Raw genomic sequence first — 21,067 nt, 5'->3', positions numbered from 1 at the left:
TCCATAGCATAAGTTCAACAAAAAGGGCCCTTATTTGCTAGACCATCAATGCAATGGTGATCCAATAGCTAGTCTGACAGACCCCTGCTTCTCACGTTAGGAGTAGAGGGATCCCATTTTCCGTCCCTCCTCCCCCTCCCGTAAGCAGTCCCACCCAGTTCCCTTTTATTAGAGGCCAACTCCCAGTGGTTTCCGATCATCTAAATAGAAAGAGTGTGCTACACATGCCGATCACCCCCAAATGTTTTGTCTAGCCCGGCGAGCTTTCCACCAACCCTAATCCAATCCGGCCGGGCAAACATCTCATAAGCAGCGACTTCGGCCTGTTCACGCGACTATATCAGTATTCTGCAAGGAATTTAACCAGGGTATAATCCAAACTCGCGGACTCGAACTTCGAACAGACCTAAGGTGTTGCTCCAACTCCGATTGAGCGACGCATCCTCCGAGCCTCCGAATATTAGGCAGCTTGCCCTACCCGCCATTCGTCCTCCTGTGATCGGACAATGCATGGTAGCTCCAGAGTCCTATGTAGGCTTCTAACGTCTAACAGACCCCCGTTCTGATGCATGTGGCACGTGATATGTCCCTGGCGTAAGAGTCCACTTCTTTCTCCTTTGCCTGTTTCAGCAAGCGACCAATAGCAATCATAACCATGCAGCCGCCAATTTGGAGAAGCCAATGCGACCCTGCGTTAATTGTGTTCGTGCAAAAGCCAGACGCTCCCCTTGCAGTTATGGTGGGAAAGTGTGAAAGGTTGAATGTTCAGGACATCTGAGCTATTTGACTGCTAACGATAGCCGATAAATGCTATCGCATGAAGTAAGTCTGCCATCGTCGCCTCCCATGCGCAGACGTCGAGTAGTTACGAATCCCTCCGGCAGCAATAGAATCGAAAAGCTGGAGCAAAATTTAGACGGGCTTTTAACCTTGCTAGAGACCGCTTCCAGGCCACTCCGCACTTTCAGTACCTCGTCGGTCAGTTCCGCTTTGGAGCATCTTGTCCCCTCCAATCGGTGTAGCTCAGCTGGCTCGGATACGACGACTGACGGCAGCCACGCCTGGCATACAGGAGAAGCTACGTTGGCTGGCTGGACCACTCTTTTCCTCGTCGTCGGGCCAGGATTTACCGGCCGGCGGGTGTTCCTCATCCATCCGCTCCTCGCGCCGGGTGCGGACGAAGCAAGCTTATACGTAGATTTTTTCGACGGGACTCACCCGCAAGCTGCCATTCCTAGTAATCTCGCCTCCACGACAGTACAGCAACTATACCAGGACCGTCCGTTGCTCTGGCTGATTATCATGACAGTGGCGTCCACTCTGACCGCGCAGCAGATTGCCCTCTCTAAGGAAGTCAGGGCAGTCTTCGGTCGAGAAGCCTACGTGGAAGGAACAAGATCCTGACCGCCCTAGTGTATACCGCCTGATAAGTCATTAAGAGTCGAGGAGCCTCGCTGGTTTCGCATTTTCTACGGGCAGTGGGATTTTAACTTTATTCTTGGCATCAAGGACCGGCATTACTGCGTTGATACTCCGGCTGACAAGTCGACTCCAAAGAGAGGCGCTGGTGTCACCCAGAATAGGGCATGTTTGGTGTACAGATCTTTGCCTATAAGTACTACGACCGGAACTGCAAGGCCCGAAAAATGCTTTGGATGCCAGAAGTATGGACATACAGGGACTCATTGCAAAGCGCCAGAAAGCTGCGGATATTGCACAGGACCGCACGGCACCAAGGGGTGTCCAGAAGAAGAAAAGGCCGGCTCACAGCTGACATGTGCCAACCGATCACTCTACTGGATTGGGGAAGCGCTGGATGGTACCCAGAGTTCTGGGATTTCTGCAATGCTACAATCGCCTGTAGATTCAAACCCGACTGGCTTGAACTTGTGCCTGATATACTGGAGCAATACCCGGTGGAATTTCTCATGATGAAGGTGGTGTATTCTTCTGTGTTCTATTAGATAACGAAGTGACATAAGAGCTAGAAACTACAGATTCAATGGTAGGGTACATTTGTTGCATTGTTCAAGACATGTTGTCCGTCCTTTTGGTGGTGATACGGACACAGACCCAGCAACGATTGAACAGGGATGCAATAACGAAGACATTACAGCTGACGGTCTCATCTGTGATGCTCAGGGTGATATTCGGATTGTCAAAAGTGGGACAGACTGGAGAGGCATGTCACTCTTACGGATGATGATAGAAAAAGATGAGAAGGGGAGGATCAACGTCTCTGCAGTCGGAGGTGAGTGTACCAACTTAGATCGTCTATTGTTCTAACCTGTCCAGTGAGGCAGTGGAGCAGTATCGAGGGCGCGACTTCGCTCCTCTCAACTCCAACACCCGGGTTAGCCAGCTGCTAGACTCAATCCACAGTCGTGTGGACGCTCTGGTCCAAGAGCCTCTGCTACACTCGCATGCATCGTTCGATGGTCGTGGTTCAGTCGTTCGCAGTCAGGAGACAAACCTAGGCAACATGGTAGCGACTGCTGTTCGGGCTTTCTACGACACAGACATAGCCTTCTTCAACAGCGGGTCGATTCGCTGCAATCAAGCCCTTGGTCCGACGACCCCGAATCGCTATCCATTGTTAGTCAAGGACATCATCAGTAAGCCCTGCTCTCTTTAAAGCTTTTGTAAAAAGCTCTGACGAGCTAGACATCTGTCCATTCGAGAATCCCCTCCTGGTAAAAAGAATCAGCGGTAGAATCCTCCTCCACGCCATGGAAAACTCCATCGGCGATATGCATCTGGACGGTCGCTTCCTCCAGATAGCCGGTCTCCGCCTGGTGGCCACTTGGCAGCGGAAGCCGGGGCATCGCACCCTGGATATGTTCCTCGACCAACCTGGTCCCTCGCCGCAGAAGATAGACCCTTCTCGCACGTACACCGTCGCCCTGCCCAAGTTTATCGCGGACGGATTCGATGGGTTCACCTTGCTCCCGGCAGAGCAGACAATCGTCGACGAGGAAACCGCCATTACTGATACTGGTCTGATGTTACGGGTCCTTGGACATGGGCCAGAGTCGGAGTGTGACGATCATGCTGTCGGCATCCAGCGAGCTCAGGCGGTCACGATCGTCGGGAAAGCCTCGGACGGTTTGCCCATTGTGAACCCTGCGGTCGATGGGAGAATCCGGTTAGTCGAGTGTCCGGCGCTCTAATATGGTTATCCTTTCGGGTCTCGTGCTTTTGTTGAGCTGCAGGTGGTGAGTTCAGCCACCACAGAGCTCAAAGGCTTCCAGACAGCTGGTTGTGAAAGCCAGCTTATATAGACCACATTATGACCTTAGACATCCTAGAGCCGTTCCCTTTCCATTGTTCTATGCTCAGACTTGGATCTATCTAGGTCATGTAGGACATTGTCTATCATCTTTCAATCACCGGATGTCTCTGTCGTTAGGCTATACTATCACTATACACATGATCCAGTCGCAATTGGCAAAGCCAGCCATGCTGCAGCCAGTCCGGTCACTATTTTTATCCTCCCGGGATCCAAAAATCCCTCCATAGCTCCATCTTCTGGGGCTTATCGGAGAGCTCTGTAGCACAGATTCCGCCCGCCGACGAGACCAGAAACTGTGCCTTTCGCACCATACTCCCCGATAGCTCCCTCGCAACGTGGAAAGCCATTCTATACTCATCCGTCCAAATCTTAAATGCATGTCTTTTCATACTCTAATTTCAACAAGTTGGTTTAGAGATGTATAAGTATAATTCAAGATATTACCATATGTCGGGGTTTTAGGTACAAAAAAGCAATTAACACTGGACCTATACTAATAGAGGCGTGGATTTGTGGAGATTCTAGTTACATGAGGGTCAGGAAGGCTTCTAAATAGCCATCAGCGCTGCTACTTCCGTCAAGCAATACCGTCGGATTCGGGTCAGTGATCCGGTTCCCAGCAGGAACTATCGCTTATTAAACTCCAAAGTCAGAATGAGCCAATTGAATGGCCGAATTCCTGGCATATCGCATTATCTTGGCCGTAGAGGTGCGTCTTGCTAATGATGAAGCGCGATAATATCACCTAGTGCTGGCATTGGTTCATGACACAACCTGGATAGCATTAATATGCAGCTGAGACATATTGTCCTTCATACTCTATACTTACTAAACAAGCTAGAGTACATGCATAATATAGGAATAATTACTGGTTGAAGGCTTATTGTTCTTGATATCTATAAGAGGGCTTGCATTGGATGTTGAGAACAGGTTCTGCTTGTCGGATATCTCATAGACCCAGAGGTGCAAGGTGTCTCCGTTTGCACCACCCCGCTATGCAATCGGATCAATATTAAGATTGTTTGATCAGTGTGTATTTATAGTTGATGCTCATCGAAGTTACCCCTAGTTCTTTAGACAACTAATGCACTTGACGATCTACTCGTTGACATACTAAACGACACTGCTTTGGTATATATATTTTACCAAACAAGTATATACCTATCTAGTCAACAAAAATATGTAAAATTTATATTTCCTATAGGACACTGTAGTCTTGATAATGCCATACTCTACTTTATCAAAGCCCACAATTAGCTGCCTGACCTCCAGCCCTGTTTGATCCAGCGTCTCGCTGCACGGGTAGTTTAATGTTCGCAAAATCTGGCCCCTAAGCTCCCTTTTGAGACAGAGGAGTTTGTGCTCGAGCAAGTCATGAGTTCATAACGTCGTCAGACAGGCCTCTGTGGCTTATACTACTGGTCAATAGGGCATGAAGGATACGTGACGTGCTTAATAGGTCTCAGACAGTTCAAAACTGAGATGAGCAGATTGTAAAGAACTCATCCGACTTCGACTATAGGTGTGGAATCCCCATCAATTTACATAAAACAAATGTCTTGAAGGACTAACTATCTTTTATACAAGTAAAGGCAACACACGCAGCAGAAATACTCTCCGGTAGGCAAACAGACCCAAAAGCAGAGATTCACAAAGACCTTGCATATACTGAATTGAAAAATATTGCAACTCTCGCTCAGCCGGTGGAGGCAACATGACCTACAAGTCAAGAGCTCGCCAGGCTCAGACAGAATGGATGTTTTTATAGATCGAACCTTGTGGCGCCCTTCAGGCCACCATTGCATGCCATGACAAAAATACAAATCGAGCGGGTACATGCAACGCTTTAGCACCTTCCTGGTTCCACAAATAACAACACACATCAACTCCCCCTGCCTCAACAACACCACGAATTAGTTATTCAACACATCACAAATCGCACCCACGGAAGGCGGGCTTGGATTCACCGGCGCAGGCCCCGGGATCGGCGCTGGAGCCGGCTTAATATGCGGCGTGGGCGTGCCCCGATGATTGCACACATACGCACTCGAGCACAACTTGCCATCGTCAAGCTTATAAACCTTATCCTGATGATAACTATAGCATTTGAGCGGCAGACTCATCTCGTACATATGCCACGCGTCGCCCGCAGCAATAGGATCCTTGATGCCCGGATTAATGTGCACAGTAAACACGTCGCCGTTGGGCATGCGTGCGGACACGCCGCCCTTTTGGCCCCAGGGATATGAACCGGACCAGGGGACGTTGACCATCATCGTTGGCTTGTTGGTGTCGGCGCCGTTGCCAGTCCAGACGTCGCCGGGGTAGTAGATCATTTCGCGGGAAGTGGAGCCGCCATTGACACCGAGGCCGATACCGCAGTCGGCGAGGACGAGGTTTTCGTTGGGGGTTCTTTGGGATGTCGCGAGGTGGGAAAGGGAGAGTAGACTTGTGAGGAGGAGGATAATGTTGCTTTGTTTGGATGTCGCCATTCTTTGAAGGTTTTTCGCTTGAGGAGCAGGCAGGCATGTAAACAGTATCGATGGACGAGCAAGAGCAGTTGCTTTCAGAGCGCGCAAGGGTACTCCTTTAACATTCATCGGGTGCTGAAACTGCGACAAGATATAGGCCTGCGTGATATAGAATGGGTGATGGGATTTGGGAAGTCTGTCGACCCAGCTGGATGTGCATAATGTAACCCTAGATAGTATTATGGAGCAGAAAACCCTGCATGCACCCGGAGTACATTACAGCTCTCGGCGTTCTCCGGCATTCTCTTCAGCACTATCAGCTGCTATCTCTCCAAGTGTTTACCGCATTGTCTACTGCAGTGCTAGTCTGCTGCAAGATCATGCCATGACTGCTCGAGTAGTAGTGGCGCTGACTGCGAATTGCGAAGTGCGCAAGCGGAATCGCCGATGCGAGGATGAGGTGGGGGTCCGAGGAGCATCTAGGGCTGAAAATCTTTTGCGGAGATATTGCAGCTGAACACCCATGGCCAGTTTTCGACCTTCTATACGCTTCCTGGTAGGACCCTGAACGGGCAAAGAATAGCCAATCTATGATTATCTCTGCTGATTTAAGCCCCTCGTGCATAAAGGGCAAAATAACCGACATGCCAGGGATTTCACGCCAGTCATGTAGCTAAGGCTGAACATTCTGCCAAGCAAACGGCGGCCATAGTTTATAACGCCAATTGCAGAAGAGTAACGGGGCGCCGGAATATGCATAATGTCGTCCTGTCATGTATGTATCCGCAGGGATGTTACAGCATGACTCGACTTATTAGCCAAGTTTTTGTGGCGTCGCCGTGTACGACAGTCGCTCTGACCCTCATGCAATGAGGACACGGCCTGCGATTCAGGTGAGGCTTCGCCTCCTTCGAAGCGCGTTAGAAGTTGATCGCATTCAGCTGACCGCGACAAGCATGGCGTCTCTGAATGCAGGACAACATTTAGAATGATATATCAAGCGGTTGGGAGCGCTTCAGAAACCCACGATTCTACAAGTTCAGCCTGCAGACCCAACTCCCAACTCCCAACCCCAATCTCAGCGCTCGCAATGCTGTTCCTCAGCCTTTCCAAACTAGCCCTGTTCATTCCGCTTCTAGGAACCTGCCTAGCAGAGCTCCTCACCCCGTTCTCAGACACCGCGAGCGACCTCGCTATCAAGTTCCAACCCGTCCTCGACTTCGACACGGACAGCTGCTACCAGACCGCAGCCATCGGCAAAGACTACAAGGTCAACTCTGGTATCGACCCACCTCTCGCTCCACCCCGTCCTCCTGGGCCAGGGTCAATTATTCGAGCCGCCACCGACGACAACCAAGTCGTCTTCGCCGCCAATGCCAGCGACAGCGAGATTGGGATCCGCTCGGGCGGTCCCTACGCACCCTCTGGGTGCCGCGACAAGGCCCGACTAGACCACAGCCAGACGTACGTCCGTGAGCGCTGCAATTACGGCTGGTGCGCGTATCTGTACGGGTACTACTTTGAAGTCGACACTGGGTTTTCAAATGCACACAAGCACGACTGGGAGCACGTCATCGTGTGAACGCTCCACGACCAAGTGATTTTCGTCTCGTGGTCTGCGCACGGCGACTACACGACGCACTACTGGTCCACGCTCCGGTTCGAAGGCTCGCACCCGATGATCGTGTACCACCTCGGTTCTTCGGGTACGCACTCGCTGCGCAAGGCCGAGGCCAAGGACGATGAGATTGAAAACGATACCGGGCGGTGGTTTCGGGCGCCGCTGGTTTCGTTAGAGAAGATGCCCTGCAAGTTTAACCAGAAGCTGCTCAATAATAATTGGGGCAGTGCGCATAGTGATTTGAGTAGGTTTGGGGAGAAGCTGGATAAGTGGATGCCGTGGGATGCAAGGAATAACGAGCATTTTGACCCGTGGGAGCCCAAGGTTCCTTCGTGGGCTGTGAGGGAGTGAATTGGGGATGGACGATGGGTATTAGTTTGTATTGTGCATGCCGCCAGATTGGGCTATGGGCGTTTTCTCCCGCTCTTTCAACTTATTCATAAAAAAGCATAATAAATCAGGGGTGGATAAACAAAGCTGACTCTAAAGAGAACTTGTCCAGTACCGATGAGATATTAATAGCTCAATAATCCACTTGCACTAAGAACTCATCTGACTTTAACTATAGGTGTGGAATCCCCGGGAAGTGGGCTGCAGAAACAAATTTATTGAAGCAGTGACTATAATACAATTAAGGGCAACGCATGTAGCCATAACACTATTAAAACAACATATCTCCAGTAGGTGAAGAGACCCAAAATGGAGAGATTCGCAAAGACTTCGCATATACTGAGTTGAAAATAAGTGCAACTCTCGCGCAGCCGGTGGAGGCAACATGAACCCAGAAGTCAAGAGCTTGCCAGGCTCAGACAATGATCATTTTTTCAGATCGAACCTTGTGGCACCGTTCAGGCTTATGATCATGCTGCTGTTGAATATGTTTTGCAAGAACTTTGGAGAGTTATGGTTCCCATCCTTGATGAATTCATCGTTCCAGGTCATCCAGTAGGCCCAAGTGACATTCTCCTTAGTCTGAAGTTCCGGGTCTGGTATAGAGCCAACCTCAGCCAGTGCAAGAACTTTTTCACCCCTAGTAACATTCTGCAAGGCCTGGAATTTTCCCTTGAGGACACCATGGTCGCCGGCTTCCCCATAGTGGTCGATGGTAGCGATGTCACACTTGTTGTTTCCGGGGTACCGGCTCGGATCTGCAGTATTACAGACCCAGACGAGGTTGTGGATATCGTGAACGCGAGTGATGCGGTCGTATATAAGGTCCCACAGTTGTCTGAAAGGAGCCGGGCCATGAGCTCCCCACCAGAACCAACCCCCTTCAGGCTCGTGAAGCGGGCGGAAAAGGACTGGAAATTCTGCGTCTGCGAGGCGTTTTAGCTGGGCAGCGACCGCATCGATGTCCCGAATTAGGAGTCCATAATCTGTCCCATTCCCGCTATGGCTAAGGGCGTTTTCCACATTGAAACAGGTTGCTTCTGTGTAAAAGCCTCTATACCATGGCTGCTCCTCACTGTCGAGAAGACACGTTGGGGCGTACCAATGCCAAACAAGAGCATTGATGCCGCCTTGTCTGTCGAAACTAATGGCATCTTCGACGGCGTGGCTCTTGCTTCCATGAGCAACCGCAGACGGTGAGTAGTACATGAGGTCGGTGCTTAGTATGGCCGGAGTAACACCGACATTTTGCTGCAGCCACTGCAAGCTGCCAGGATCCTGCTGGCCCGAGATATACTTTGAACCGTACTGAGCTTGGATGTACCTTAGAAGCTCTTTGGCTCGAGGAGTTGCTGCCTTGTCGATACTGTCATAGGATAGTCCAGCGACCAGCGAAGAAAGAAGAAGAGAAACGAAGGGAGTTCGACCGACAAACATATTGGAAGCCGCAGGTCTCTGAGTTAAAAAAATCAATTGATGGATGGTAGTGATGACTGGGATATAGTGTCTCAATTTATAGTTCGACATGCCGGAAGGTATATGAACAGAATACATTGCTTGACGCACCACTGCCATTTTGAGCAACATAGACGACGTATCATGCGATAATTCTTATAATCTTCATTCCAACATGAATTGAAAATGATCACGCCGCGTCATCCAATGGCCTCGTCCAAAACCTGACCCAGCAAGGTGTTCCAAACAGACGAACTGAGGGTTTTCTAGCACAAGTCTGTCGAAGTGGGACGGTCCCACTGGCACCGGAGGCAGGCGGAAATGGATCGTCTAAGGAATGATCATCATGCTTATCGCGACAACGGTGCTATGGACACAGACAATGCCCATTGATGTGCAGAGTGGAATGGCTGTAAGGCCCACTTCTGATGGTCCTTCCAACTAACACGAACAGCCAAGACGGACGTCTGTTTGATCGTCTCGGAAAGGCGTGTCTTGTTCAACTATAAACAGGCACCAAGACGAGCCTGCCCTTTATAGAAGTAATCTACATGGGCACGACCGCGAGGCGCTGGAGCACAGGCTCTGGTTTATTGTTGTACATCTCTAGAAAACGTTTCTATGACCTAAGGGAAACGATTGGCCGCTGTAAAGAAATGCTCACATTGTTTGTGAACTGCTGCTCGATCTTGTTCTCAAAGTCATACACTGCCACAGTTTCCCCTCGGAGAAACGCGATATCAACGTGCTTTGTGGGAAAGCAAGTATGTACTAACTGGCGTATCGACGCTTGAAGATATCCTGGGGGAGATCCTCTATAGGTCCTCACCCTGCACTATGCCCGTTGGGAGCACTACAGAATTGGAGAGCGGGGGCTGTACCAGGACGATCTTAGCGGCCTCTGGGTTGTCTTCCACCTTCATACGTTGACTGCAAGATTTTTGCAGGCGCTACATGCATAGGACAGGCCAATTTGATGGCAACTATGTAAAGAAAACAGGCAAACAAGCCTTCATCCCCGACCCAAGCTACACCAACCCATTCATGGGCATAACCCACATGGCCGCGTACACGGCCAGCGCCTCCAGGGCCAGCGCCTCCAGAACCCCGCCGAGCAAGGCCAAGAGACTCGGCGAACATCCACGTCTCCAAACGCGACCCCAGAGTGGTGAATGGGTGGGAGCAGGTGAGTAGGACTTATACATGTGATGCGCAGGCCTGAGTTGAAGCTTGACCTGGTCACGATCAATGGTGAGGCATGGTAGGAGGCTGTGTCTGCGGAGATTGAGCTATTCGACAGGGTGCTGCCTGGCGTAGATGCATGCCATCTTTGTTTTCTACCTAATCCTGAAGACATATCAAGACGAACGCATCAATCCACCTCCACTGGACATCGCTCTGACCTTCTCGCGGTGTGTGAACTCCCAGCACCTTTTCTGAGCGTACCTCAGGTAAAGTAGACCCTATTCACATGCGCGCTAGCACCCAATAAGGTCCCCGGGCCACTAATAGACATGGATAGAAATTAGCCCACACCCAGAGGTATATAAGCCCCTTAGTTCGCTGTTGAATCCAATATAACTCACTGCCCTCTTATTACCAAACACACACCCATCACCTCCACCAGGATGACCAGCCACCCCATCGCCGACAAACTCCCCAACGAACCTATCAACGAAGTCCCCGAGTTCGAATATCTGCTTCTTATACGAAACGAGGAGAACGACAAGGAGATAGCGCAAGAGACGCGCGACGCACGATACCCCCGCAAACAAGAAGCCAAGCTCTACCGCGCAATTCGCAAGAACGATATCCCTGCGGCCCGCAATGCGCTCGCCAACGGTGTCTCCCCGGATGGCGGATTCGCCATGCTCCCCAGCCCGATCACGTTGTGCATCCGCTACGAGAGGCTCGAGATCATGCGCCTCCTCTCCGAATATGATGTGCAGTCTCCGCAGCCTCGCACGAGCGAGAATGGGTTCGAAGATGAGCTGCTCTTAGCGGCGGGGAAGGGCAATCTTGAGATCTTGAAGGCGCTTGTTGAGTACCGGGAGACAGAACACGGATACCGTGGATTTAGCCCGGGGTATTTCGATCAGGCCGAGCCCATCCACGCCGCTGCACGGGGGAATCAACGTGTCCCAGGATGTATAGGGTGGCTACTTGAGCGCGGCGCAAACGTAAACGAGGAGATCGAGAAATGGCGCACGCCTTTGCATTTTGCTGTTGACAGACGGCACGCGCGAGTCGATGTTGTGCGGTACCTTCTGCAAAAAGGGGCAGATGTAGATCACGAGAATTGGTACGGGAAGACGCCGATTTTTATTGCGGCCGAGCGCGGGCATGGAAGTGTTGTTCGGGAGTTGCTGAAGTGGAAACCCAGACTTGATGGGAAGCCGGAAGGCAATCAGTGGAAACTGGAACATTTGCATAGAGAGTGGAAAGGAGTGACTGTGTTGCATGTTGCCGCGGCGAATTGCTCGTTGAGGACTGTGAAGGCGCTTGTTGGGGCGGGTGCAGATGTTTTTGCGCGTGATAAAGAGGGACGGAGTATACTTGAGTATGCGAGGGGTGCGAGGAGGATAGAGACTGTAACGTGGATTACGGAGAAAACGACGCTGGAGACGCTTGTTACGGAACCTTTTTGATGTTCACTGGCAGCTTAATTGCACAAGTTCTAACTCGATGTTCTTCCAGGTCAACTCTACAGTCAGCCCCAGTGGGATTCAACCCGTCTTCGTTTGGCTTGTCTTAGAGTGAATAGTTTACTGATTATCAAGCACTACAGCTTCGCCGGTATATACTACACAGTGATATTCTGGGAGAGATTCTTTGACTTACTTTGTCTGGTGTCAGCAACAGTATGTTAATAAAGCTGTTTCCTGGTCTTGCTAATTGGATCCTCCAAGAACAGCATGGCTTGTATGCATCTAAGCAATTTTCTAAGCAGTGTATTAACAGTCTTGCTGCTTTAAGATTTATGCTGTTAATTTTACCGGTCTACTTATCCCAATAGGACCGTGACTGCGGTGAAGCCAGAAGATAAAGTTCGTTTATTTTGGTTAATTCCTGTATTTAAAGCTATATTTCATATAACCATGCACGTTACTGCCATTATAGGGGTTTTTTTTTTGGGTTGTTTGGATCATTTATTCAGGTCGAAATTATTTGCTTAACCCATGGGCGTTCATTGCTCAGGCAAGTCTTAGTTCAGAATTCTCACTCTTCTCACCCTAGGCTAAGTGTCTCTCGCTTCTATAAGCAGCAACACAGAGCTCGTTGCACTTTTATCCGCGTTGATAACGGTGGCTTGAGTTCGGCTGAGCGGATGGGAAACCCTGTTTTTCACATCCTATGGTCATATTTGCTTAGCGAATCCAGACTACCTATCATTTCTGATCATCTTTCAAAAACTTCAGACTTATTAGATGGCATTAATAGAAAAAGCCTCGTAGCAAGCCTCGCAAATTCTTGGGAAATACTGAGATTACTGCTTTCTATGCTATACTATAGTATTACATTGTATCAATCACAAACAGTAATGACTCGCCATATGGCTCATCCAACATCGTCCACAGTTTCAAAGCACATCCTTAGCACTTGCTCAGAGGCTCACTGTACTTGCAGTAGCTGCTAGGTCCAGAAGACTTCTTCTTAGGCTCCTTGCTGTTGTTGTTGGTACCCTCATACTCAACACAGATCTCCTTAACACTGGTCGCGCAGCCTTTGATGGAAGCGGTGTCGCCGTAGTTGGAGTTGATGCCGACAAGGGCCTTGCCGCTGGAAGCCTTGACACCGCTAATCTCCACAGTGCGCTTGAACTGCTTCTTGCAGTTGCCGCAGGCCCGATACAGCTTGCCGAAGTTCTGCACAGTGAAGTCCTGGATGATCACCTTGCCGCCGGAGTTGTGTTGGATGACCTTGTCGTCGGCATTGCGGGCACCGCCACCAATGATCTTGTGGGTGCCGCTGCCGCTGCCCTTGAGGGATAGGGCATCTAAGATTAAAGTCAGCGGGGGATTGCGGTTCTGAATTCGGAAACAGGGGACCAACCTTCACAAACATCCGTCCACCAGACGTTCTCGATGGTGCAGGAGCCCTCGCAGTGGACACCCTCGATCTGATCGGCGCCGATGATGGCGTTCTTAAGAGTGGCGCCGTCCTTGAGAATGAAGACGGCATCCTCGTCACCGCCTTCGTCTTGACCGGTACACTTGACGCCACGGCCATAGGTCTTCATGCCTCCATCAAAAGTGCCACTGATGGTCTTGGGCGAAGAGTAGGTCACGCTGCCCTTGGAGGAGGGAATGGGGAAGGATGCCCGCTTCTCCAGGGAGTGGTGAATGCTGGGATCGTGGGGGTTGGCAAAAGCCGAGGTGAGGAGGAGGGGAAGGAGAAGCAGAGGCTGGTACATTGTCGCTGATTGAGAAAATGATGGTTTCCTGTGTCTGGAAGTTGTTTGATGAGTATGGCGATGAGGGTCAGAGTTGATGGTCAAGGAGCGGATTTTATATCCCTCGGGATAGATGTCAGGGTACTTCGCAATAGAGCAAGAACCATCATCTGCCAATCTTGGTATATCTCACCGCAACACTTGGTACTCTGCGTTTAATGAAGAAAACATCAAAATGAAACAGCAGCGGTGAACTCATTTTCCCGGCAATCAACAGAAATTATCTCCAGGTCCTTGGTCTTGGTCTCATGACGCCAAGCACTGGTGTCTGCAGGCTCCATCCAGTGGGGAAGCAGTCGAGAACCTGAGCCAAGGGGTACAGGGAGCCATAAGCCTAGTGACTGATAGATACTAGCTTCACCGCGTCTCCTAGGGCTCGGTCAATCCGGAAGCCTTCCATTGTGGATCATGCGTTATACTGACTCGCAGCCTGGTGGCTCTCGAAACATACACTGAGGTGTAAATGACTGATTCCTGCGGGTGCAGCCTCTTCAAGGGGAATACGGCTCTACTGCAGCAGGGTAGGACTTGTACGATAGATAACTGTGGCAAGTCGGGAGGCAATGTGCCTTAGTGACTTGCAGTATGCAGGGCATGAGGCGCTAGTAGTACTTCCTGGTCGAAAGCAGTTCTTCAGCCTCAACAGACCGACTGGATTCTGCTCCGTCAAGTCTAGAAGGCCAATAACTCGTCATATTGATAAAGCTTGGAAACCTCTTGTAGGTAATTCTTGGCAGTCTCATATTGTCTCACTGAGTGTCCTGACTCTCCAGGGTCCATACCCTGAACGGTCCTAGTTCCCTAGACGGTACTAGTGCAAAACCCTCACTAAACTGGGATCTGCTGACCCTGTAGAATTGCAAGTTAAGCTTCTCGCAGATACACGTATAAAACGATACAAACTGTGGAAGTAGATACGTGGTCGATATATTATAGTGAGGGGAATCCTGCTCGAACACTGTCCAGTCATACAAGATATCTTTTTTACCAGAGTACAGCCAACACGGCGGCAAAGAAATAAACAGACAGGTATCTTGGCACTATATGGAGTTCATATATACAGTCCTACATCCAACCCGATATAGGAGTGTCTCCGTGCCAAGCAGCCACACAGTTTGTCTTATGTTTCATCTGCCCCACAGGAGTAAGATCCAAGCAGACTTAGCAGGATCTAGCCTGTTCTTCGACCAAAAGAACGGAATCGCAATTCGCCGATGAGTTACCGTACCAGGAAAGGTCTATTCGGTACAAATAACTCAAAAATTCATCTATGGCTACAAGAGCCGGCTACCTCCTATTAGCTACGAGGTGAGTTATATTTCCCGGTTGCCATTTCTGGCTCTTCAAGGTACTTCAGAGAAATCACAACATATTCTTCTGTTCTATTCCTTGGTCAGTCTGGCCGGTCCGCCTCACCGCGAGTTGGAAAGTAAGATACATTTCGCACCCACCAAACCTATTCGGGTTCCAGGGACTTCTTCCATTCCTCTATGCCCAATGACACGTTATAGCAGCTCTCACTGGACACTTAGACAAGCTCTATCTCACCATAAGCCCCTCTCTCACTCTTCAACTCCCATCGCCTCACCTTACACTCTCATTCCCATATCATCCTTATCATCTAATACCCACTCCCCTGAAACTTATCTAGAAGCGGCCCAGTAAGCAGTCCCCCAAACCTAGGGCTAAATGTCGCAGGGTAGAGCGACGGTCGATCTCCGAAGGCCAGAAAAAAGCCCTGCACCGTACCCAGCTTATTCCACTAAGACATTTTGAAGTCTGTGGCATTGGCATTGGGGCAGTCATCCCTGTTGGACTGACTCTGGAGTCACGACTATTCCATTAAGCTTTGCCTTATTCAACCCCTGCTAAGGTGGTACAGTTAAATAGCAAGCGAGGTGTGCGATAGGTGGGTATCACCTGGGGCTTTGATATTCCGAGTTATTAGCTCCTCTGCCCTCGAGGGAAATGATTCGGGTAAAGGCTGCCTCGCAGCCTGATTGCATAACACTTTTTTCTCCATAAAGCGCGAGCTCAGCCGTGGGATATTATTGATATTGATATAAAATTTCGTACTTGCGCAAAAATGTCAAGTCCACTGAGGCTTGACTTAGCCTGACCACGCCAGATCTTCGGTCTACTCAGCCTAGCCATAATATACGCACGCGCAGCAAATACCTTCGAAATATACCCATGTCAGGTCTTTGGCAAGTTCTTTCCTTCTTGCCTAGAATGTGCAGCGACCATGAAGATCCCGCTCACCTACTGAGGGAAGGCAGCTGTGGCGCAGCTGCCTCTTGAGGCGGGCACGCGCCGACTGATCCAGTCACTAACACTGAGGTTAGCCTCCGTTCTTCTATATCCGCCCTTTCTTTCTTTCTTACCTCGAGCTGCTAGAATAGCAGAAATCCTAAAACAACACTCACTTCCCGTGTTCGCCATTGCCTACCTGAAAGCCTATCCGGCAAAGTCATCATCATGGCCTACACTAATATCCTCCCCGCCGGCTCCTACGAGGGAACAGTCGATGGCATCACAATTAGGTGGGGGCCTAACGCGATTACCAGGTTACCTCTGGATGCCTCAATTTTCATTGAGGACGCAGTCACTATGAAGCGCACGCGAGCGCCAAACGCCTCGGCAAAACCGTTGCCATAATACAGTACGTATGCTGTCAATCATCTTATAGTATTCTGAGCTCACTTCTTACCTTCTAGGGGCTCTTTCCATAACGCCACGATTGTCACTAGGACCGACCAGAAATTGACTGCACCCTGTCACAAAACGATCAAGCTCAATCCAGGTGGCGTACCTTCACGTATCAACGTTGAGTTACACTAAGGGGGGCTAGAAAACGCCAAGTGATTAGGTGAAAGCGTGGTTCTGAAAAATACATTGACCCCAGATTCAAATCTGCCCATAGGCGACTACCGAGCTATTTGAGCAGGGATAGTGGCATTAGGCGACAGACAAACCAAACCGACATACGGTCCAAGATGCGACGAGCTGTCAGAGCTTTGATGGAGACCCATTATGTATCAACTGAATCAGTTGTATTGGTTTCATCCCCTATCTGTATGCTTTTTATCACTTCCATATACAACCAGTCGGAAGGTGTCTTTGCTTGTCCTTCGTACTCCGACAAGGCGTCCAAATAACCCGTTTCGGCGACCAACACGCTGACAGGCTGAGCGCAGTGAGCTAAAGGAACTACTAGGTTATTCTACGCTTGGCCATTCACGGACTTCTGCCCCTGTGGGACTAGCCTCCCGATGTATCTGTTAGTATCGAAGAATCACAAGCAATCGGGGGCATAGAGGGTATAGTCCATCAAATTGATAGAACAGAGTTATGGTAGAAGCGGTGCCATGAGGACATTGTCAGTGAAGTAATGTTGACACCATGACCAAACGTGTCTAGCTCGTAGGAATTCGTTGGCTTCGAATTAGCCATATCAGGAGTCGTTGTCTGATTACCTATATAGGGGGCGGGCCCCGAGGTGGCCAGGACAAAAGTCCATGTCACCGTCGGGTCAGCATAAAAGGATGTGCAGCTTAATCAATTTAGGCCGTTCTCCCTGTCGAATGGGCACAGGGAGCGAGACACCGGAGGGCGACAGGTCGTAGCACCGGTGGATGCCGTGCACGACTTTTTTGGGGTAGTCCGTTGCCACTCTCTGGGGCGCATTAATGATACGACTGCTGGCTTAGTATTTTAATCTTCCCTTTAATTCTCTTGTTTTCGAGTCTAGCAAGCAGTAGCGGAACATCACATCACGGAGCCCCTAGGTCGCTTCCCCCATCCTTCAACGAGCGCTCATCGTTGGGGAATTTCGTTATAGCCGACTTTGTCAGGAACGTCGGCCATTGCCTGAGGGAATCATTGTTGCCGACGGTATCAATGGTCGCCATTCTAGGTTAAAGAGATCAAAGCCACTCCTAACTAACATTTATGGAAAGCATCTACCCTTCCGCCCCCTGACCAATGTCGCCTCTCGTATCGATTTTGGATTTCCCAGGGATGCCACCCGGCTAGTGGAGAGGACGAGACGGGGTTTAACCATGATGGTGCGTCCGCACGAGATTCGACTATTCTTTGCCTTCTTTAACCTCTGGATGTGGTTGAGAGAAATAAAAGTAGAACCAGAGTGCGGAGACGAATAATAAGCATTCAAGAGCCTTGAATCCGCAGTGGGCCAAAGCTTGGAAATGAGCCCATTCGCAATAGCACTATACAGTCTCTGGGAAATCATCCGATCAGATCACATGGAACGCAATATTGGTATCCATGCTATCCGCTGCTAGCATTTTCTGGGCTGCCTCAATCCGTCTGGGTCAATCCGAGATCATCGCTGTGGAAGCCGTACTTAACCTGCTGGTGTCAGAGGACAGGACCGGTTCATTACAATATATCTCCTGCGTGGGATATCTAATACTATCAGCAACTATATGCACGTAAAAGCTGTGTCAAATTTCCACTCCCTAAAGATGCATACTAAAGTTCATTGCCATCGGGAGTGCCTATTTACGTACTCACGATCTAAGCCTTCCTCCGGTCATAAATGGATTATCCTTTGATTATCCTTTGAAGCAGACACACGGCATTGGCTTATTTAGCCAAAGTGACTAGTTTCTTGGCCGAAATACCCTTCTTAAGGATATTCAACGCCTCCCGGATCCCCTCCAACCCTTTGGTGGGCACGCTCTGTGGGGTTGGTGCCACTTGGTAGAGATCCTTCGCCAGTGCTTCCGGCAAATACCCAGCAAAAGTAGCCGGGCTCGTCTCGTAGTAAATGGCCGTCCCACCCGCGAAGATCATCTTTACCTCAATATCTGCCGGGGCCATGCCCTCTGGGACAGGGTTTGACGCAGCGACACGCAGCTTGTGCTTTGACTTGGTCGCTACCTCACAGGAAGGGGCCGCATCACCGGCAGCTTGTAAAACGCCAATGCATCCCCACTGTCAAGTTCTGCAACGATCATGTCAATCACGGACGTGTCTTTATAATCGAAGACCTTGTCCGCGCCGAGATGCTTCACATAATCGAAGTTATGCGTAGAGCATGTGGTGATCACCTTGAAGCCGGCCGCCTTGTTCAGCTGAATCGCATTGCTACCGACTCCAGAGCTTCCTCCCCAGATGAAAAATGGACTTTCCAGTACTTGGTGGTGTTGATATTAGGCAACGGCAGGCCAAGATAATCCTTCGAGAATAGCCCATATGCGGCAGTGGCGATGCATAGGGGAAAAACAGACGCGTCGGCAAAAGAGAGGGAGTCTGGGATCTTACATGCCAGGGTATAGTCCAGAATCACGTACTCCTGGAAGGCGCCTTGCTCGGTCTTGAAAACAGCCGCTCCAAGGGCAAGGCCTAAGACGCGATCGCCGACTTTGAACTTGCCCGTAGCCTCGGAGCCAACTTCTCAACGGTGCCAGCGACGTCTTTCCCCAGGATAGGTGAATACTTGATGGCGGAAAGAGCCGCGTCCTGAAGTATAGCATCCGCCGGGTTCATTGCCCATGCGTTCACCTTGACTAAGATTTCATTGCCGGCAACAGTCGTAGGGACCGCGTTTTCCCGGATAACACCTGCGATGCCAGCTTCATCCTGCCAGAGAGCTCGATTGACAGCAGCTATGGCGGTTAGATAAGTGGTATATTTATAGATATCGGATTGGAAAGTAGCTCAACTGATGATAAACCGTCGAATAATGCGTCGCTGACCCAGCTCGTCTGGGGTGTCGTTGCCTCTTATACCGGGACCTTAGGGTACTCCTTTCCCTGCGAAGGAATTTCTGGCGCGAGAATGGCTCTCTGGACGGGGATTCAATTCCTGTCCCTGGGTGACGTTCTGGCTCATCCTGCGTTGAGCTAGACAATTGCATGATTTCATGTCGATCTCGAGCGTAACTCCGACGGGTCGTACTAGCCGGATCTACGCGGACTTAAGGCGTCTTACCACCGCTGGTACATTTCTCTTTGCTTTTCCCGGCTCGTTGGTATGCTGGCCGTCATTATATTGAGCCGTCCATTTTATACTGTCCTATTTGTAGGGTTGGGGTGAAGAATGTAGAAATCATCCCGCCAGGAGCAGTCAGAATGGACGGACGACTCAGCGCCCAGCCAGAACAGCCCTAATTGCGATACCGCCGCCCATGACTCGGGTGGCATGAAGAATTCGGTCCGTGGCAGGGCTTTGGGCGCTCAGACCAAGGTATGATCAAAAAAATTCGGACAGCAGGTAGGCAACCAACTACAGTCCTGTTAGCACCCTGACACTTACAGGTCATTTGGACTCCAAAGCTTTCAGTCGTAGTACAAGGCCGCAACCCCCGTGTCATCCACATTATCGGTGTTAGAAGATGGAGGGAGTCTGTCATTATGTGAGATAAGCCGAGTTGCCGGTGATCTCTGAGAGTGGTAAAAAATACCTGTAGATCATGATAGGCTGGCTCAATCTAGAAGAGGCTGGGAGGAGATGATGGCAATATGATTGCTGCCCAGTATAATAAGGATGACATCTTTATAAAAGATGGATTCAGCTTGTCTGGAATATGCCTTCAATCAAAGCGTCTCTTCACAGGCCGGGGCCTAGAAAGACAAGGCTTGAAAACTTTGCTGAGTCAATGCCTCGGAAACAGGACTACTAGTCTGGGTAACTAGAAAGGCATGTAAGCCTGAGCTTTTATGATGCCAACACCAGTAATTGGGACCCGGTGGCTATTAAGAATGCCTCGAGGAACGAAATTCTTATGCGTGAATGGTTTTAGAATTCTATCAACATATTGGCCAGCTATACATCTTCTTACAAGGAATAACCTCCCCGCGCATATTTCTGGCCTTGCCGAGAGCTCGCATTGTTGATACTAACAGGCGGTATTTAACTGGGAGAGTCTCAGTTGACGTCCGCCTTAATAAACACCACTTTAATCGTTCAGGCCTTGCAGCGTATTCTTCTGTGTATACCAACCTGTTGCATCTGTGCCAGAACTACGAGGGTGTGACCGTGTGAACAATAGTTTTCAGATCCCAAATGTAATTGTACTCCCCTGACTGTTGTAGTATTTAATGTAACAATAGCCCTAGCCTCCTCTGAATCTAACCTAACGCCGTGTACTATGTCGACGGTAAAGGCCAAATATCTTGTAGTTTTAGTCTCAGACTTGCACTTGTCAACCGTTGCACCCCAACCTGCCCTAAGGCGGTCAGGGCTTGCTTTACGTGTTCTCGGTATTCTCTTAAGCTATTGGTCAAACAAGCATATCCTCAAGATATGCGAATGTCAACTCGACCAGAAATTCTCTGTAATATCAAGATTATACATCTTTAAAAGTGGTAGGTGCATTGGCCAGGCCGAAAGGCGTAACCGGCCATTCGTACAGCCCG

At 49.9% G+C, this 21,067-nt stretch overlaps 8 protein-coding genes across 8 annotated transcripts; 4 read left to right on the top strand and 4 right to left on the bottom strand.

The window, feature by feature from the left end:
* Nucleotides 1-846: 846 nt before the first annotated feature.
* BDW70DRAFT_164074 (uncharacterized protein) lies at nucleotides 847-1,404 on the top strand (the record flags this gene model as incomplete). The annotated part of the gene is made up of 1 exon (XM_073741409.1): nucleotides 847-1,404. One exon carries the CDS (start codon nucleotides 847-849, stop codon nucleotides 1,402-1,404), a length of 558 nt encoding a protein of 185 aa, XP_073591700.1.
* Nucleotides 1,405-2,184: 780 nt separating this feature from the next.
* Nucleotides 2,185-3,170, top strand: BDW70DRAFT_164073 (putative UDP-sugar hydrolase; the record flags this gene model as incomplete). The annotated part of the gene is made up of 3 exons (XM_073741408.1): nucleotides 2,185-2,251; nucleotides 2,304-2,615; nucleotides 2,665-3,170. 3 exons carry the CDS (start codon nucleotides 2,185-2,187, stop codon nucleotides 3,168-3,170), a joined length of 885 nt encoding a protein of 294 aa, XP_073591699.1.
* Nucleotides 3,171-5,205: 2,035 nt separating this feature from the next.
* BDW70DRAFT_172017 (uncharacterized protein) lies at nucleotides 5,206-5,784 on the bottom strand (the record flags this gene model as incomplete). The annotated part of the gene is made up of 1 exon (XM_073743374.1): nucleotides 5,206-5,784. One exon carries the CDS (start codon nucleotides 5,782-5,784, stop codon nucleotides 5,206-5,208), a length of 579 nt encoding a protein of 192 aa, XP_073591698.1.
* Nucleotides 5,785-6,853: 1,069 nt separating this feature from the next.
* Nucleotides 6,854-7,735, top strand: BDW70DRAFT_172016 (necrosis inducing protein-domain-containing protein; the record flags this gene model as incomplete). Its single annotated transcript, XM_073743373.1, has 2 exons — nucleotides 6,854-7,235; nucleotides 7,362-7,735. 2 exons carry the CDS (start codon nucleotides 6,854-6,856, stop codon nucleotides 7,733-7,735), a joined length of 756 nt encoding a protein of 251 aa, XP_073591697.1.
* A 465-nt stretch (nucleotides 7,736-8,200) lies between these two features.
* Nucleotides 8,201-9,211, bottom strand: BDW70DRAFT_172015 (family 26 endoglucanase H/Glycosyl hydrolase; the record flags this gene model as incomplete). Its single annotated transcript, XM_073743372.1, has 1 exon — nucleotides 8,201-9,211. The coding sequence occupies one exon, from the start codon at nucleotides 9,209-9,211 to the stop codon at nucleotides 8,201-8,203; it is 1,011 nt and encodes a 336-aa protein (XP_073591696.1).
* Nucleotides 9,212-10,842: 1,631 nt separating this feature from the next.
* On the top strand, nucleotides 10,843-12,007 carry BDW70DRAFT_144270 (ankyrin repeat domain-containing protein). Its single transcript, XM_073738227.1, has one exon. The coding sequence runs from the start codon at nucleotides 10,858-10,860 to the stop codon at nucleotides 11,875-11,877; it is 1,020 nt and encodes a 339-aa protein (XP_073591695.1). The 5' UTR covers nucleotides 10,843-10,857; the 3' UTR covers nucleotides 11,878-12,007.
* Nucleotides 12,008-12,703: 696 nt separating this feature from the next.
* On the bottom strand, nucleotides 12,704-13,846 carry BDW70DRAFT_123922 (pectate lyase). Its single transcript, XM_073734826.1, has 2 exons — nucleotides 13,283-13,846; nucleotides 12,704-13,226 (listed from the first exon to the last, which is right to left on the bottom strand). Exons 1-2 carry the CDS (start codon nucleotides 13,641-13,643, stop codon nucleotides 12,823-12,825), a joined length of 765 nt encoding a protein of 254 aa, XP_073591694.1. The 5' UTR covers nucleotides 13,644-13,846; the 3' UTR covers nucleotides 12,704-12,822.
* Nucleotides 13,847-18,123: 4,277 nt separating this feature from the next.
* Nucleotides 18,124-19,566, bottom strand: BDW70DRAFT_172013 (zinc-binding alcohol dehydrogenase family protein; the record flags this gene model as incomplete). The annotated part of the gene is made up of 5 exons (XM_073743371.1): nucleotides 18,124-18,575; nucleotides 18,611-18,809; nucleotides 18,845-19,077; nucleotides 19,110-19,315; nucleotides 19,455-19,566. 5 exons carry the CDS (start codon nucleotides 19,564-19,566, stop codon nucleotides 18,291-18,293), a joined length of 1,035 nt encoding a protein of 344 aa, XP_073591693.1. The 3' UTR covers nucleotides 18,124-18,290.
* Between the last annotated feature and the right edge of the window lie 1,501 nt (nucleotides 19,567-21,067).

The sequence above is a fragment of the Aspergillus foveolatus genome (genome assembly GCF_047715535.1).
Source record: "Aspergillus foveolatus strain CBS 279.81 unplaced genomic scaffold BDW70scaffold_90, whole genome shotgun sequence".
NCBI lineage: Eukaryota > Fungi > Ascomycota > Eurotiomycetes > Eurotiales > Aspergillaceae > Aspergillus > Aspergillus foveolatus.
The sequence above is the reverse complement of the archived record's forward strand: the minus strand, read 5'-3'. Positions and strand labels throughout refer to the sequence as shown.

Excerpts from the sequence above, each read along its gene's own strand:
- BDW70DRAFT_144270 (XM_073738227.1), top strand. The coding sequence starts at position 10,858 with ATGACCAGCCACCCCATCGCCGACAAACTCCCCAACGAACCTATCAAC.
- BDW70DRAFT_123922 (XM_073734826.1), bottom strand. The coding sequence starts at position 13,643 with ATGTACCAGCCTCTGCTTCTCCTTCCCCTCCTCCTCACCTCGGCTTTT. Across the intron at positions 13,227-13,282 it reads GTGGACGGATGTTTGTGAAG|ATGCCCTATCCCTCAAGGGC; the intron begins GTTGGTCCCCTG and ends CTTTAATCTTAG.